General features: G+C 33.4%; 1 protein-coding gene across 4 annotated transcripts in view; it reads left to right on the top strand.

Annotated features, from left to right (window-relative positions):
* The first annotated feature begins 1,120 nt into the window (after positions 1–1,120).
* Positions 1,121–17,612, top strand: part of LOC127711041 (steryl-sulfatase-like) — a 47,603-nt gene continuing 31,111 nt past the window's right edge. Inside the window, exons 1-7 of one of the 4 annotated variants that reach the window (XM_052216992.1) lie at positions 1,121–1,181; positions 1,813–1,910; positions 3,022–3,274; positions 4,059–4,187; positions 5,225–5,923; positions 6,796–7,080; positions 8,428–11,293. In XM_052216992.1, the coding sequence (XP_052072952.1) occupies positions 3,022–3,274; positions 4,059–4,187; positions 5,225–5,923; positions 6,796–7,080; positions 8,428–8,768 (1,707 nt within the window). In that variant the 5' untranslated portion in view covers positions 1,121–1,181; positions 1,813–1,910 and the 3' untranslated portion in view covers positions 8,769–11,293. Of the gene's footprint in view, positions 1,182–1,812; positions 1,911–3,021; positions 3,275–4,058; positions 4,188–5,224; positions 5,924–6,795; positions 7,081–8,427; positions 11,294–14,364; positions 14,445–14,704; positions 14,815–17,612 lie in introns of those variants that run through there. The other 3 variants (XM_052216991.1, XM_052216994.1, XM_052216993.1) reach the window with 3 other exon arrangements.

Raw genomic sequence — 17,612 nt, 5'->3', positions numbered from 1 at the left:
AAAAAGGCAAAAGACAAAATGTACCAATCAAATAATTATACCTTTTTTTATATTTTGAAGAAGAAAGAAAAATAAAAAAAAATAACTGTTTATCAAAATTAGTTTACAAATGTAAAGTGGCTACCAAGGAATATCATTCTTTGTAAACTTTGTACAAACTAAACATTAAATAAAATATTTCAAATGGGGTATGTACCATGTGTATGCGATATAGAATCTTCTTGAATATTCCAGAAAGAGAGTTCAATGCATAGACATTCATAATTCAGTCTAAAAAAAATAGAATTCACTCTACTTATTTTCGAGAAATAAAGGATAGTAAATTTTTTATAGATTATAATGGGGGAAGAAATTCTTTGGCGAATAAAACAAAACTACATTTGCTGAAATTAGAGACCGTTTTGAAAGAAAAAAAAGAAAGAATAACTGGGAAACTAATCTACGATTAAGATTAACAAACTCATATCTTTATCGTTTATTCTAGATGAAAAATGTGTTTATTTTGACAGTAAAGGGCATCATTTGAACTACTACGGTCAATTGACAGCCGGCAGACTTTAATCCAGTTTACAGGTTGACGTTCTTTATCGATTTGCAAGTTCGTAATGTAGACCGTCGTCTATTAATTTAATAAAAGTATGTAAATACTACCCCTGATAGGTATACTATACGTTATATTAAATTAGTGAACAAATCAAAATAGCTTGTGAGCTCAATGTGGAACTCGATTGTAATAAGCAAAGTATCATACATTTATATCTGTTACATTTATGCACTACAATTTTGTCATATTAGTATTATAAAAAGTTCTTTAATATGTAAGTTCGTAATGTAGACCGTCGTTTATTTACTATAAAAGTAATTATGTAAATACTACCTCTCGTAGATGTACTAGGTTACATTAAATTAACGTGCACGTATCAAAATAGCTTGTGAGTTCAATGTGGAACTGGATTCTGGTAAGCAATGAACCTGTTGCATTTAATCACTACAATTCTGTCATACTATTCGTATTAAAAGTTATTCATCGATATGGAAATTCGTAATGTAGACCGTCGTCTATTAATAACATTTACATATTAAAGTATAAGTAAATATTCTTCTCATTGATATACTAGATAACACAGAATTATCGTGAACATATAAAATAGCTTGTGAGATTAATGTAGAACTGGACTCTGGTAAGCAAAGTATCATATATTTATATACCTGTTGCATTTATTCACTACACTTTTGTCATATTATTTTAATATAAAAAATTTAACGGATTATGAAATCTACACTTTTTTTGTTACAAGAAGACCTTTACAAAAATATGCTTATTAGGCATGGACATGAAAAATGTTAGAAATTGTTGATTTAAGATTTTTTTTAAGAAGACAAATTGATATAAATAAATCAGTTACTGTTATTTACATTTTACTATCATTAATTGTAACAGGTACAGTGTATTTATATGAATGAGTCGAAAAGACGAGAGACATAAATTGCCTAAAGCAGAGTATATTTCTATTCAAATAACTACAAATTAGTAAATGACCCAATTTCCAGAGTTTAAGTATGGAATTTTTAATGATATATTTTGTTTATAAATTTCGATTTATAAATTGTGTATATTTTCTAAAAAGCTATCGTTGCAATTTAATCCGGCAAAGTTGACAGCCTTTTGATTTTTAAATTCTAAAACACTTTTTATATATTTTTTGACTTTCCAATTCACTCCTCCGTACGTGGTGAGGATCTCGAGCGGACTTGATTGTAACCCTTGGCTAGTTATTACAAGTAGTAAAAAAAATGTATTTTAATGTTTAGGTGTGATAATAAAACATAATACTGGAAAACGTAAAGAATTGAACAACGCCTAAGCAGAAAGACGGAAAAGATTGGTAGAGCAACGAAACATATTCACGGTAAGATTATAAAAGTTTCGAAAAGAAACATGAAAATGATTAACAAAACATCAACACAATCACAGCACAAAAAAGCCAACGTTACTTCGAAAACTTCGGGATGATGTCTAACAGAAACAAGAGCTGTAACTCCGGTTTAAGTTATATATACCATATAAATGGAAGATCTAAGGTTCAAGAAGTACTAGCAAATATTTTAACGGATGGTACCACCATTTTAGCGTGGAAATAGATTCGGAATATTAAATTAGATACAAATTCAATAAACTTATGGGGAAAACAAAATATATATATATATGAAATTATATGCTTTACAACTTATTTCTAAACGGACTATTCATTACGATGCAATAACACAATTTTGAAAATCTTCTTGATATGATAGTTCAATAGCTCACTTCACATAGCCAATTTCGAATTGGAAAGACTGGTTAGGGTGTCTAAAAAAATACACCAAATCCTTACAAGCACTGAACAAACCATAGACAAGGAACAGTACGTGCTTTTGTTGCAGTTCTTCATATCAAAATTGCAAGAAGGCTTTCAACATATAAATCATTTGCTAGATAATGAATATTAATAATCATTTCAAAAAACAAACAACAAAAAAAATTAGTAAAATTCAACAAATTATACTGCAAAGTTTTTTACAGTACTGTCAACGGACCGATAACTTACCCGATGAACAAACTGTTCAGCAATGCAACTTCACATAGACCAAATAACGACCTTCTTGTTGTTAGGAATCAATTTAGATTTGTGAACACAGATGTTAACACAGCTGTCGTCGTTTGAATTATTTTACATTTGTCATTTCTGGGCCTTTTATAGCTTACTATCCTGGGTTGGAACCCCTTTTAAAAATGGCTGGATCCGCCCCTGTTTTCATAATGACATATTAGTAACAAACAGGCGCTTAGCCAGATCGAGATTGCCACATCATATTGGACATGAAGAAAACAAATAGTATACAAATTGTTTTAACTTATAAAAATGGTCCTCTGTCATTAGAATTCTTTTAACTGTTTTTGTAAAAAAAAATTCTGAAACTTCTCGCATGTGGAAATGATATTGTTTTGCCTTTTAACGAACTTCATTTATACATGTTTAGATGTTGCAGACATTTCTTGCTCTACTCCTACTATTTGTGGTTTCCGCGAAGAAGCCACCAAATATTTTGATTATTATTGCCGATGATTTGGGATACGGAGACGTGGGTTGCTTTGGAAACAAAACTATACCGACCCCAAGTATTGATAAACTAGCTAGCCAGGGTGCCAGATTAACTCACCATCTTGCAGCATCATCTTTGTGTACTCCTAGTAGATCTGCGCTGCTGACGGGACGATATCCTGCTCGAACAGGTAGGGATGTAATTAAATGAAATTTAAGATCAAATGCCTAGTTATGCCCATTAGTGTAACCGATTCTTTTTAGTGACAGGGATGACACAGTTTGAGATTTGGGATATAGGGGATAAAAAGTCTGTATGTGGGATATAGGGGTATAAAGTGGGATCTGGGAAAAATAACGAAAAAAATGGAAAGTGGAAAATATTAACAGAAATAGCGGGATTTTGGAAATTAGCATCCCCGTGTCACCCCCGTCATTAGCGTTATCGATACCTATGTGGCACCTAAATATACAAGTTGGTATTGTGCTTACCTCATCATGATATGTTGAGAGGGGTGTGTCTCTTTGTTGTTATTTGAAAATCTAAAAAGAGGGCACAAAGGGATTATATTTTGTGTTTACCATGCAGCTTTGATTCTAAGTCGCCTACAATGGGTAGATTATCGCCGTATAAACATAAAAAAATGTTATTACACCTACCTGTGCAGCAGTAGTATTATTGCACATGATTTCTATGCACATTTCATCATTTACGTTGCTTATTCTACAATTATAGTCAAGAATTGGGTCACTGTACTTGCAAACAAAGAGCAATAATGTGTGGCAAAATTTTTTAATTGAAAAACTCTAACAAATATTGTTTTACAAAATAATGAAGTAGTCCTGTTTTAATCTCTAGTATTTGGGTATAATATTTTTCTATTGCAAGGTATGTAGTACATATGGTAACATGGACTAAATTCAATCCTATAGATGAATAAAATTTATTATAGCCTCTAACATAATATTTTACAGGAATGGTACCTACGCCACCATCAAGAATTGGAATAATTTTATTCCTTGCAACTTCAGCAGGATTGCCACAAAGCGAAGTTACCATTGCAGAACAGGCGAAGTCAAAAGGATATAGAACTGGATTAATAGGTAAATAAATATACATCCTCAATATATATTGTATAACAACCAGAATATGTGTCTATAGGCACCATGCCCCGCTCGAACTATCACATTTGCATTTTCAGAGAAGCGTGAAATCTTTACCAAAACCATTAGTTGACATATAATTAAATAGTCCAAAGGAACATTATATACTTAGTTTCAAGTGGTGTGACCACACACTACATTAGACCAAAACTTTGACCCATCATATTTCCATGTTAAGTGACTAGGTGTACATTCCTGCACGGTTGTGAACACTTCTGGCCCTACATCCTATCGATACTTATATTTTGGAATTGCTCTAGGTCATGCTTTTCACAGACTTAACACTAAATCCGTTTGGTGGGCACTGATTGATATTTAAGTCTTGAGAAGACCGACAGGATTTATTTATTACTTGAAACTAGCGTTCAGCAGATGCGAGTACTCTTAGAACGGTAATTTGTGTGTGTGTTTTGTTTTTTTTTGTTGTTGCTAATTTTGTTTTTGTGTTGGTTAGATTCGTGCCGTTCTAGTGACAAACTATTCTTATGTTGGACTTATTCACCACTGTCGGAGAAAAGGGAGTGCTCACAAAAACGTATACACCAAATCTCTTTTAATTGATTTACAGCAACAATCATTTACTTGCACCGGATGAACAACTATAGAAACTGGACGATCACCACTGTCGAAAAAGAAAGAAAATTCTTATATCATAAATAATAAAATGGAAAGAATATAAATCAAATGAATTGCCTTATTTCATGTGTTTGCAATAACCTTGTATACTATAGAAAATAAAGTTTAACATTTGAAAATCGGCTCTGGTAGTCACTTGGTCACAAAATATTTTTAGCAGTAATCGGTCAAATAATCGAAAAGTGTCAAAATCATAAAAATTTGGAATCGGTCACTGGATATCAGTCCTAAAAGCACCAAATAATTACCAATTAAAAAATGCGAATATTCCCAATGTATATTAAAATGTATACCATAGGCATATTTTAATCTTTTTAATTTGAATGAGTTCTTTATTAAAGGAAAATGGCATCTTGGACTAAGTGAATCAAAATACAACGACAATATATTCCACCCTAATAACCAGGGATTTGATTATTATTATGGTCATCCTCTAACAAACGTAAAAGACTGGTACAATGATGGATCCAGCGTCCTCTTTCACCAAAATCCAAGGACAAACTGGTATGCATTAACAAGTGTTATTGTGACGATGCTTACTATGTATCTTTTTTACAAGAAAGAATACATTGGACTTAAAATAGTACTATTTGTACTTTTTTTGTTGATTCTTTTTTGGTCATATTTTTACTTTACGTTTCTTAATATGATCCTTCTCAACTCGCTGTTATATCGTAATTTAGATATCGTTGAACAACCGATAAATTTAGAGACGTTATCTGAGCGTTATACTAAAGAAAGCATTGAGTTCCTGGAAAACAGCACAAACAATAACGCACCATTTTTACTGGTAGTTAGCTGGAATCATGTTCATACTGCTTTGATTACATCAAAAAAATTTCGCGGGAAATCCAAACATGGTCGCTATGGAGACGCAGTTGAAGAACTGGATTACGGAACAGGACAAATTGTATCTAAACTCGATGAGCTTGGCCTAACAGATGATACTCTAGTTTATTTTACGTCAGATAATGGCGCTCATCTAGAGGAAAGGGGAATGCATGGTGAGATCGACGGAGGAATCAATTCACCCTTTAAAGGTTTGTGTTCGTTTTATAAGTCATGTTTGTGATTGTCTCATTGTATATCACACTATGACAAAAGGCAAAGGTCACCCTGCAGCAGATGGTGAAATAAGGGTCCCAAAATAAATACAAAAAGAACATTGATATCAATGAACTAACTAACCAACACTATTTTTATCCCATTTATATTTTGTTTATATTTTGATTAAAATTAATAAACATTATAGAAACATGTAAACACAACAAAATAAAATAAAATAAACACCATGCAAAATATTTTTTTCATCTTGTCACCATTCTCGTTACATATCGAAAAAAACAACTGCATGCATTGAATCCGTTTGGGTAGATTTATTGTATTGTAAGTTTACATGTTTCTGCATGTTATTAAAAAAAGCCAACTATAAAAAAGAAGATGTGGTATGATTGCCAATGAGACAACTCTCCACAAGAGACAAAATGTCACAGAAATTAACAACTATAGGTCACCGTACGGCCTTCAACAATGAGCAAAGCCCATACCGCACAGTCAGCTATAAAAGGCCCCGAAATGACAATGTAAAACAATTCAAACGAGAAAACTAACAGCCTAATTTATGTACAAAAAATGAACGAATAACAAATATGTAACACATAAACAAACGACAACCACTGAATTACAGGCTCCTGACCTGGGACAGGCACATACATACAGAATGTGGCGGGTTTCTTCACTTGAACATCTCATTGGTCTTCCAATACCAGTTTAAAATTCTTGATATTCTTCTACATTATTTTTTATAAAAATTTAAGTTAAGAATTCGTTAAATGCTTCGTATTTATTCAATTTGTCTTTTCTAAGTGTTGCTTATTTTTACATATGAATTATTGTTGATTAACATTTGCAGGTGGCAAAGGACACCCTGCTGTAGATGGTGGAATACGGGTTCCATCAATAGTCCGTTTTCCAAACCAAATACAAAAGAACATTGATATCAACGAACCAACAACTCAGATGGATATGTTCACAACAATTAGCAACTTAATTGAGGCAGACATACCAAAGGATAGACATATTGATGGGAAAGATATCATGCCTCTAATGAAACAGAAAGAAAACATTACCCCTTCCCCGTTTCTGTATCATTATTGTAACAATGAAATCCATGCAATGAGATACAGACCGCCAGAAGGTAAATTGTTCATTGTTTATTTTTCTAAATTTAACAATCTGATTGTTTTATTGATTGCTGCTCGTTTAATATCTAGTGGTAAATATTACATTGAGGTCTGTCTGAATCAATAAAAGGAAGAGAACGATTGAACAATGTCACTTAAGTAAAGCAGGGTGTCGAGAGTACGGTCACTAATGTAGTCTTATAATCTCCAAAGATTGCTGTGCAGGTTTATCAACGTGCCAAAGCATTTTATTTAATATCTGGTTTGGTTTAAAAGTCCCCTGTCAGATTAGATTTGACTATCTTTTTATGCATACTATACACAACTAAAGACCAAAGATTTATTTGAAAACAACGAACTCACTGCCACACAGACTAATCCACTAACCATGTTTCTATAATTAAGCTACCCTTAGTATCATAATGCAAAGACAATTCTGTGATGTAAAGCAAGCTGCAATTAGCCGTATGAAACAGGCAAAAAAACGACGAAAAGTAATTAAAACACGTATGGTAGGATTTCCGTGCAAACAACATGTGTTATTAAAATGAGCTTTATCAAATACGCTCGCGAATATTAAACATCTGAAAGTACCATAACCTGAGGACATAAACAGAACAGCCGAAAACGTACTACAGTCACTTTTTCTGATGAAGTTGTAATCTTAGCTTTAGTCAAACTCCGCGTGTATACAGCGTTATCGTTCAGGTCATACTTCCCTTTCTCTACAAAGAAGCGCAGCATTATTTTACCACTGTTTCGGAGGATGAGCTTTAGTATAACTACATATGATCCATGACCTGGAAATTTACAGGAAAAAAAATCATTTGAATCAGGCCACTACCTAAGACCTGACTACTAGGCTAATGGTACACACGGTGAATGATTTATGTAAAATATAGAATGAAAAACAACAATTCAATCGACAAGTGACCTATAGTTGTAAATTTGTATGTCATTTGGTCCCTTGAGGAGAGTTGTCTCATTAGCACGTATTGTTATAAGGACAACAAAGAAGATAAAACACCCAGTGCAATTATTACCCATCATCTATTTACTTTTTAATTTGAATTGTAGAATACGACTTCTTGATTAGTCAGTTAAGGCTCGTGCCCTTATACGATCTTATACTGATTATACGGAACAGTTTGTTCCCGTGGGTTGAGATGTTATGGCTTATGAAGTCTTTTTTGTTGAACGTTTTGTTGTAGAACTGCTGCTTTATTGATGCTGGTTTACCCATATTGTACTCATTTTAGGCTTACAAACGGTTTGTATTCACCGTCTAATTAATTGTTTGTTTTTATCTTATTACAAATTGCATTTCTTGCTGTTTTCATAAATTCTTTTTTTTTTTATAGGAAATAAAGTTTGGAAGCTCGTGTTTAAAGAGCCAAATTATATGCCAGGACAAGAGGAATGTGAAGGTCTAGCGTGTTTGTGCAGAAACGCTGTAATATTAAACCCTCCTGTGTTTTATGAATTGACTTCAGATCTAGGGGAACGAAAACCTATACCATCTGATTCTAGTGAAAAATATAGAAATCTTAGAGATATTATGACAAAAGAATTAAATGATCATGTGACATCTGTTGGTACTATAAATTCTCAGCTAACAGTTAGAAAACTTCTATGGAATCCCTTTCTACAACCTTGCTGTAATTTTCCTACATGTAAATGTACTGATCCTAAATATAGTTGAAATATTCTGTGGTATCGATGAGTTTCAAATATAAAAGTAAGCTATATAAAGTTATCAGACCCAGAAAATATAGTGGCGGATTTAATTATCCCAACACTAAATATGAGTATGGTTTAAATATTGTATTTTACGTATATATGTCTAACAGTCGGGGAAGTTTTTGAGTGCTACCAATTTGATGTATTAGAATCTTTTTAAATGGTAATATAAAGTATACAGGTGATAAGTTCGTCTTTCCCTTTTAAATAAAACATGAATGGGATTTAAATGATGTGTCAGTAATTTTGGTGAAGAGTTTTGGAGTAGAAAATTCGATAATTTAAATTTCTGTAAATAATCTTAATATTTCTGAATATTTAGAAACTAACTGATCCGACAAAAAATTGCAAAATAATGTGTCTGTTAAATTATTATCAAATAGTCACACTACAATATTCTGGTATATAGGAAATAGATGGAAATAGTGCGTTAAAAAAAGTCTTTCACTATAGTTTATCGTATTAGCGATTATAGGCCATTTGATCAATATACTTCGTCATAATGCTGTAATTTATGATTTGTTTTTAAAAAACAAGTTTTTATACGCCCGTCAAATTTTTGACGGGACGTATTATGGTATACAAATGTCCGGCGTCCGTCCGTCTGTCTGTCCGTCTGTCTGTCTGTCTGTCTGTCTGTCTGTCTGTCTGTCTGTCCGTCTGTCCGTCCGGCGTAAACATGTCGGACCGTAACTTGAGAATGACTTATCCAAATTTCATGAAACTTAACATAGTTGTTTCTTATGATGGTCAAACGATCTGTATACTTTTTGGTGAAAATAAGATTAAAACTTTTTGAGTTACGGGACTTAGTAACTAAAACAGGTGTGTGTTTTTTTCACTTGTCGCGCCGTATCTCAAAAACAATTTATGATTATTGCTTAAATCTTTACACACTTCTTAGTTATATTAATCTTAAGATATGATACTTTTTGGTGATGATTCAAAATTTTATTTTAGAGATATTGAGTATTTTGTTAAAAAAGGGGGAGGGGTTTTTCACATGTCGCGCCGTATCTCAAAAACGATTTATGATTATTGCTTAAAATTTTACACACTTAGTTATATTAATCTAAAGATCTGTATACTTTTTGGTTTTGATTCAAAATTTTATTTTTGAGATATTGATTTTTTTTTTTTTAAAGGGGGGTTTTCACATGTCGCGCCGTATCTCAAAAACGATTTATGATTATTGCTTAAAATTTAACACACTTCTTAGTTATATTAATCTAAAGATCTGTATACTTTTTGGTTTTGATTCAAAATTTTATTTTTAGAGATATTTAGTTTATTGTAAAAAAAAAGGGGGGTTTTCGCATGTCACGCCGTATGTCAGAAACTATTTATGCTTATTGCATAAAAATTCACACACAAGACGACGGGCGTATCATGCGCTCATGGCGCAGCTGTTTATTTTTATCGTAACACAAATTCTCTTTCATTGTTTATGTTAATGTTCATTTTTAGAAATGATGCTTTGTGTAGGCACGGCTAATAAAGGTCTCGTTGATCCATATGCAATTGAGCCAAAAGGTGGGCTAGGGTATTGGAGTACGGTCAGTTGAACTTCTCCCATCCTAGAATTAAACTCATGCCGAAGAGGGACATCCGTTTGGCTGTGCGGAATGTGAAAATACGCAGCCACGTCGAGACGGAATTGGGACTTTAACACCGGTGCCTCATGACGGCAAAGGGCCACGCTGCCTATAATTTACAGAAACCCTCTAACAACTCTTTTTGGGTCCACAGGAAGGAAAAATAAATCTTCTAATCAAGAAAATCTCTGTTATGCAAGTTGCTTCCGGAGCACCTGAGGTCATCCACGGTTTTTTGGCGGGATTTGTGTTGCTCATTCTCTAGGTTTCTATGTTGTGTTATCTGTCCTGTTGCTTGCCTTTTGTCGTTTTTTGTGTGTTTGCCATAGCACTGTCAGTTGGTTTCGACTTATAAGTTTGACTATACCTTTTGTATCTTTCACCTCTCATTTAAAATCTTAATTTCCCGCCCTTCGTCCCGGTCGACCATCTTTGCAGAAACTATTGTTCGGATTTAACGTTAATATGTTCTCGTCAATTTGCATGCAACATTTGACGTTTAGCAAACAATCAATTAATTCATATTCAGTTGTTCCTTTATTTATATCATTGGTTCATATCCAATTGATTCTCTATATTATTATTGGTTTATTACAAATTGATTTCTTATGGTCATGCATTGCGTTTCTATGTGTCTGTTAACACAGGAAGCCTATTTATTTATAGATTGCAAAAATGTCTTGATCTGTACTTAAAAGTAAATTCCGTTCTCTTTAAGTTTTGTCTTTTGTATACTGTCATATGACATTAAAAATGTATATTCCGTTCTCCTTAAGTTTTGTCTTTTGTATACTGTCATATGACATTAAAAAAGTATATTCCGTTCTCCTTAAGTTTTGTCTTTTGTATACTGTCATGTGACATTATGACATTAAAAAGGTATATTCCGTTCTCTTTAAGTTTTGTCTTTTGTATACTGTTATGTGACATTATGACATTAAAAAAGTATATTCCGTTCTCTTTAAGTTTTGTCTTTTGTATACTGTCATGTGATAATTGTTTAATATCTATCATTTTCGTATATTTTGTAAAATAAAGTATTAATGATACTTCAATTGATAAAAAAAGTTTCTTCATTTACTAGTATATAAAATAAGATGTGGTTTGATTGCCAATGGGACAGCTATCCAACAGAGTCCAAAACGGAGAGGATTTGAGCAACGGTAGGAACAACATCCATACCGTATAGCAGGCTACAAAAGGTCCCGGCATGACAAAACGTGAAACAATTTAAAAGTAAAAACCAACGGCCTGATTTATGACAAAACATTAAACGAAAAACAAATATGATATACAACAACCGATTACACACAGTGGATTACAGCATCCTGACTTGGGACATGCACATCTAGAATGAGGCGGTTCTGAACCTGTTTGTGAGCGCACCCCCCCCCCCCCCCTTTTCCCCCCTTAACCTTGGACAGTGTTGATATAGCAACACATAAAAACACACTGAAAACATCAGTTGGAAAGTGCTTGGCTCATCAGAGCGGCACATAGTTGTTGCACATTACAAAATTGAACAACACTCTCAAGTAAAAACCATCTTTGTAACATCTTGTCGATCATTTTTTAAACATCACTGAACACTGGAAAGATCCCAGACGACTGGCTTCATGCAAGTGTATGTCCAGCAATAAAAAAAGGCGACAAACGCGATTATATAAACTATCGCCCCATATCATTAACATGCATCTGCTGCAAACTTGTAGAACATGTTGCAGCTAGAAATATTATGAAACATCTAGAAAAAAAATTCTAAATGACTTTCAACATTGTTTTTGATCATCCCGTTCCTGTGAAACTCAGTTAATATCTGTCATTATCATTTATTCAAGATCTTGCGAATTCAAATAATAAAAACATTCAAACTGACATCATAATAATGAATTTTTACAAAAGCATTTGACAAAGTTTCACACCCTCACCTCATGTATAAAATCGGCTTCTATGGTATAAATTGAAATGCATTAACAAACAGAACAAAAACTGTAATCCTTGAAGGAGAAGTAAAATTCCTGTAACATCTGGTGTCATTAAGGCACAGTGCTTAGACCAATCTTATTCTTAATATATATTAATGATATGGCAAAATATATCAAACATAGTACATCAAGATTATTCGCAGATGATAGCATTATGTATAAGGAAATTAAGAAACCAGATGACATAAATAAATCACAGTCTGATTTAGAAGCGGCTGGCAGATGGGAGCGGGACTGGCTCATGCATTTTCAACCTGATAAATGCAATATTCTCAGTGTAACACAAAAATGAAACCTAAACTTCACTTACAAATTGCATAATCACTCACTCGAAAAAGTTGATTCTACAAAATAATTAGGCCTAACTCTTCAATCAAACATTAAATGGGATAAACGTATCGATAACATGTCATCAAAAGCAAATCAGTCTCTTAGATTCATTTGCAGAAACCTTAAAATTTACCTCACCTTAAGTTAAAACTCATGCATTCAAAGCTCTTGTCCGACCAAAATTAGAGTATTGCTCAACCATTTGGGATCCACATTGAAAAAAAAACGATTTTTCACAAATTGTAAAAGTACAGATAAGAGCAGCCCGCTTCACATGCAACCGCTCTGATATGATGACAGACCTAAATTAGTACCCAATTGAAGTTAGGCGATTAAGATACAGACTTGAATTCTTTTACAACATTATACATGAATTGTTGCAGTCCCTACATTTAATCTTTTGATCCCACTAGCCATTGTCAATAGAACCAGACATAGCAATCCACACTCATTTAGGCAAATACAAACATCTAAAGACAGTTATAAATATTTCTTTTTATCCGCGTACAGTTCAGTAAATTGTAATTAATTGCCACAACAAATAAGTTCATGCAGTAGAGTACAAGGGTTTAAGAGTATGTTGCTAGAATCTGTTCTAATCCCTATATAGTCTTCCCTTTTAAGGATGTTCGCTCCTCTTGTTTTTGAATATTTTGCCAGATTTTCGGAATCCTCTGGTTTTATCCATGTTTTGCCATTAAAAAAATTTGCCCGCTAACCCCTACTTTTCTTTTCATAATTTTATTACATATATTTTAAAAAGCCATATTTGAAAATGTGATAAAATCCTTGTTATTTTTTCATTGATTTTGAAAGAAAAAAGGTGCCCATGTTAAATGTATGAAAAATCTACAGAGAATCATTTCCCGCCAATTTTTCAAGTCTTATATCTCGAAAATAAGGTTACGGACCCTTCATTTTTTTCTGCTTTTTTAGTTCCATTATTTATCTACTATCAATTTATATCAATCTTTTAAAAAGCTTGCTATTTTGAAACAGAGCAGCGAACATCCTTAACTGATATGGTTATCAAATGTTTATCTTTATTTCAAATCAATTTTTATACATTTGTTATAGTCGACGCCCGGCGTATAATCTTCAATTATAATGAAGGATTGCTAGAAACTGAAAGAAGAAGAAAATCCTGTTGTATCGTAATTTGTTAAGAAACCAGGTGTATGGACTGTACTCTAATGAATTGTAATAATTTCATTAATCCTGACCAATACAAAACTATCACAATCAGCCTACATCTACGACCTTCAAGTTGACCATGTTGACCATGTTGACAATTGAGATGTAAAAGTATGTTAACTGGATTCTTAAATAAAATGCCGACATTTAAAAAAAAAGTTTTAAGCGAGTTTTTCTTTCTGAATCAATATCATCATGTCGAAGTAACTGAAGCATTCACTTTCAGTTGTAAAATCTAGCAACCATGCAACTCCGAAAAGGTGCTCATGCAGTTAAAGAGTTTAAAGGACCTAAAAGACGTGAATTTAACTGTTTAATATGGCTTTGCGTTATTTAAAATTTCCAAAGTTTTAGACTACGAGTCAAGTAGATCGGTCAGTGAGATCGGTACTTTAATTGTGTCGCTTTACTTTTATTTTTAATTAGTTGCTTTTTTAGTGCTGCGTGTCAATCTGATGAATTCAATATAACAATATTTAGTTATAACATACCCATCATGAAAGGGAGATAATTATATCAAAACATCATCAAAAGGTAAATGTTTTACTATACACGTACAGATTAATGTTTGTGTACAAAATCTGTTAATATTTATTCAATTACAATATAATACATCAATAGATTCTTATAAGTGAATCCCGTTAAAGAGAATCAAGCAAAGCTATCATGTGTAATTATATAGATATTTACAATTTCGATCAACTCAGTCCAAACAATTTTATGTTATCTTTTATATACAATATATATGATATATCAAAGGTCATAATGTAGGTCGTTATTTGCTAAAGTAAACACGGAATAGTACATGTAGTGCTCCTTATTACAATCTGCCTTGAAAAGGGACACAAATTGAAGATTCGCTTTGAACAAGTGGAGATCAGAAGAAACCGGTCAGGCTTGCATTGTAAGTTCAACGGTAAAGTAGATCGTAAACAGTTGAACCGGTTAAATTCGAAATCAAACACTTTTCTTTTTCACAGTTTGTAATATGTTGCCTAAATCTAAACACGATCAAATGATCATAAATTGTTTTCAAAATACGCAGTTCTGTTATATTTCGACATGATTTATTGACTATATATATTGGAATCGTAATTTTGCTTGACGACATTCTACTAAAAGTACTTTGCGTAAATTCCGAGTATTGAAAATTTTGTGAAATACTACAAACTGGTAACTCTTACTTTATCTCTTCTTCAAAATACTGCCCACATTCAGCAATGTATGTGAAGTTAGCAGCCGGTTCGTTATTCGATATTCGATATTCAATATCCAACCGGCTGCTAGCAGTCGGTTGGATATTCAAAATTTAGTTGAAAATCATAAAAAAATTAAATACTTGATAACATTAAAAGCACGATTTTCATAGTTTAGAGGACTGATAAGATGCGTAGGAAATCGTTTAATGACCTCTTCAAGCTGTCGTAAATTCTCGAATATAAACCTGTTTCTAAGTTGCATATTTGTCTTTATGTAATATAGATTTTTATCAATAAAACAACTTCAAATATGTACTTTTATATATGATATTTCTTAACACAAAAGGAAAAACCTATAACTCTAGAAACATTTAGAAATATAAATAGAAATATTTATGGAAAGCCCAAAAAAGAAATATATAGTGAAAACCTACCTGACACCGCTTAAATGAGGGTGAGACCCCCCTGGTCTTTCAATGGCCATAAAATTCAACTTAATCATAGACTCTGTATATGTAAAGGTTGTATTAGAAGGATTTTCCAGAATAATGTCATCTTCGATATCTACGGAGGGCTTAGATTGTCACTTTTCAGCTAAAAATTGTCAAAATTTTAGGACGAAAGGCACAGGGCAATGGTGAGAGCCCCCTGATCTCTCCATCTTTCTAATATTATGCAGACATTTAGTTAATAGGTAGATACAAACGTGACTTAAAGGAATTTGGGTACACTTTCTGTCTTCCATGTTTACGGAGCGCCCAAAGTGCCAGTTGGATATTCAAAATATAAAGTGAAAACCTACCTGACACCGCTTAAATGAGGGTGAGACCCCCCTGGTCTTTCAATGGCCATAAAATTCAACTTAATCATAGACTCTGTATATGTAAAGGTTGTATTAGAAGGATTTTCCAGAATAATGTCATCTTCGATATCTACGGAGGGCTTAGATTGTCACTTTTCAGCTAAAAATTGTCAAAATTTTAGGACGAAAGGCACAGGGCAATGGTGAGAGCCCCCTGATCTCTCCATCTTTCTAATATTATGCAGACATTTAGTTAATAGGTAGATACAAACGTGACTTAAAGGAATTTGGGTACACTTTCTGTCTTCCATGTTTACGGAGCGCCCAAAGTGCCAGTTGGATATTCAAAATATAAAGTGAAAACCTACCTGACACCGCTTAAATGAGGGTGAGACCCCCCTGGTCTTTCAATGGCCATAAAATTCAACTTAATCATAGACTCTGTATATGTAAAGGTTGTATTAGAAGGATTTTCCAGAATAATGTCATCTTCGATATCTACGGAGGGCTTAGATTGTCACTTTTCAGCTAAAAATTGTCAAAATTTTAGGACAAAAGGCACAGGGCAATGGTGAGAGCCCCCTGATCTCTCCATCTTTCTAATATTATGCAGACATTTAGTTAATAGGTAGATACAAACGTGACTTAAAGGAATTTGGGTACACTTTCTGTCTTCCATGTTTACGGAGCGCCCAAAGTGCCAGTTGGATATTCAAAATATAAAGTGAAAACCTACCTGACACCGCTTAAATGAGGGTGAGACCCCCCTGGTCTTTCAATGGCCATAAAATTCAACTTAATCATAGACTCTGTATATGTAAAGGTTGTATTAGAAGGATTTTCCAGAATAATGTCATCTTCGATATCTACGGAGGGCTTAGATTGTCACTTTTCAGCTAAAAATTGTCAAAATTTTAGGACGAAAGGCACAGGGCAATGGTGAGAGCCCCCTGATCTCTCCATCTTTCTAATATTATGCAGACATTTAGTTAATAGGTAGATACAAACGTGACTTAAAGGAATTTGGGTACACTTTCTGTCTTCCATGTTTACGGAGCGCCCAAAGTGCCAGTTGGATATTCAAAATATAAAGTGAAAACCTACCTGACACCGCTTAAATGAGGGTGAGACCCCCCTGGTCTTTCAATGGCCATAAAATTCAACTTAATCATAGACTCTGTATATGTAAAGGTTGTATTAGAAGGATTTTCCAGAATAATGTCATCTTCGATATCTACGGAGGGCTTAGATTGTCACTTTTCAGCTAAAAATTGTCAAAATTTTAGGACAAAAGGCACAGGGCAATGGTGAGAGCCCCCTGATCTCTCCATCTTTCTAATATTATGCAGACATTTAGTTAATAGGTAGATACAAACGTGACTTAAAGGAATTTGGGTACACTTTCTGTCTTCCATGTTTACGGAGCGCCCAAAGTGCCAGTTGGATATTCAAAATATAAAGTGAAAACCTACCTGACACCGCTTAAATGAGGGTGAGACCCCCCTGGTCTTTCAATGGCCATAAAATTCAACTTAATCATAGACTCTGTATATGTAAAGGTTGTATTAGAAGGATTTTCCAGAATAATGTCATCTTCGATATCTACGGAGGGCTTAGATTGTCACTTTTCAGCTAAAAATTGTCAAAATTTTAGGACGAAAGGCACAGGGCAACGGTGAGAGCCCCCTGATCTCTCCATCT

The sequence above is a fragment of the Mytilus californianus genome, unplaced genomic scaffold (assembly GCF_021869535.1).
Source record: "Mytilus californianus isolate M0D057914Y unplaced genomic scaffold, xbMytCali1.0.p SCAF_8, whole genome shotgun sequence".
NCBI lineage: Eukaryota > Metazoa > Mollusca > Bivalvia > Mytilida > Mytilidae > Mytilus > Mytilus californianus.
The sequence above is the reverse complement of the archived record's forward strand: the minus strand, read 5'-3'. Positions and strand labels throughout refer to the sequence as shown.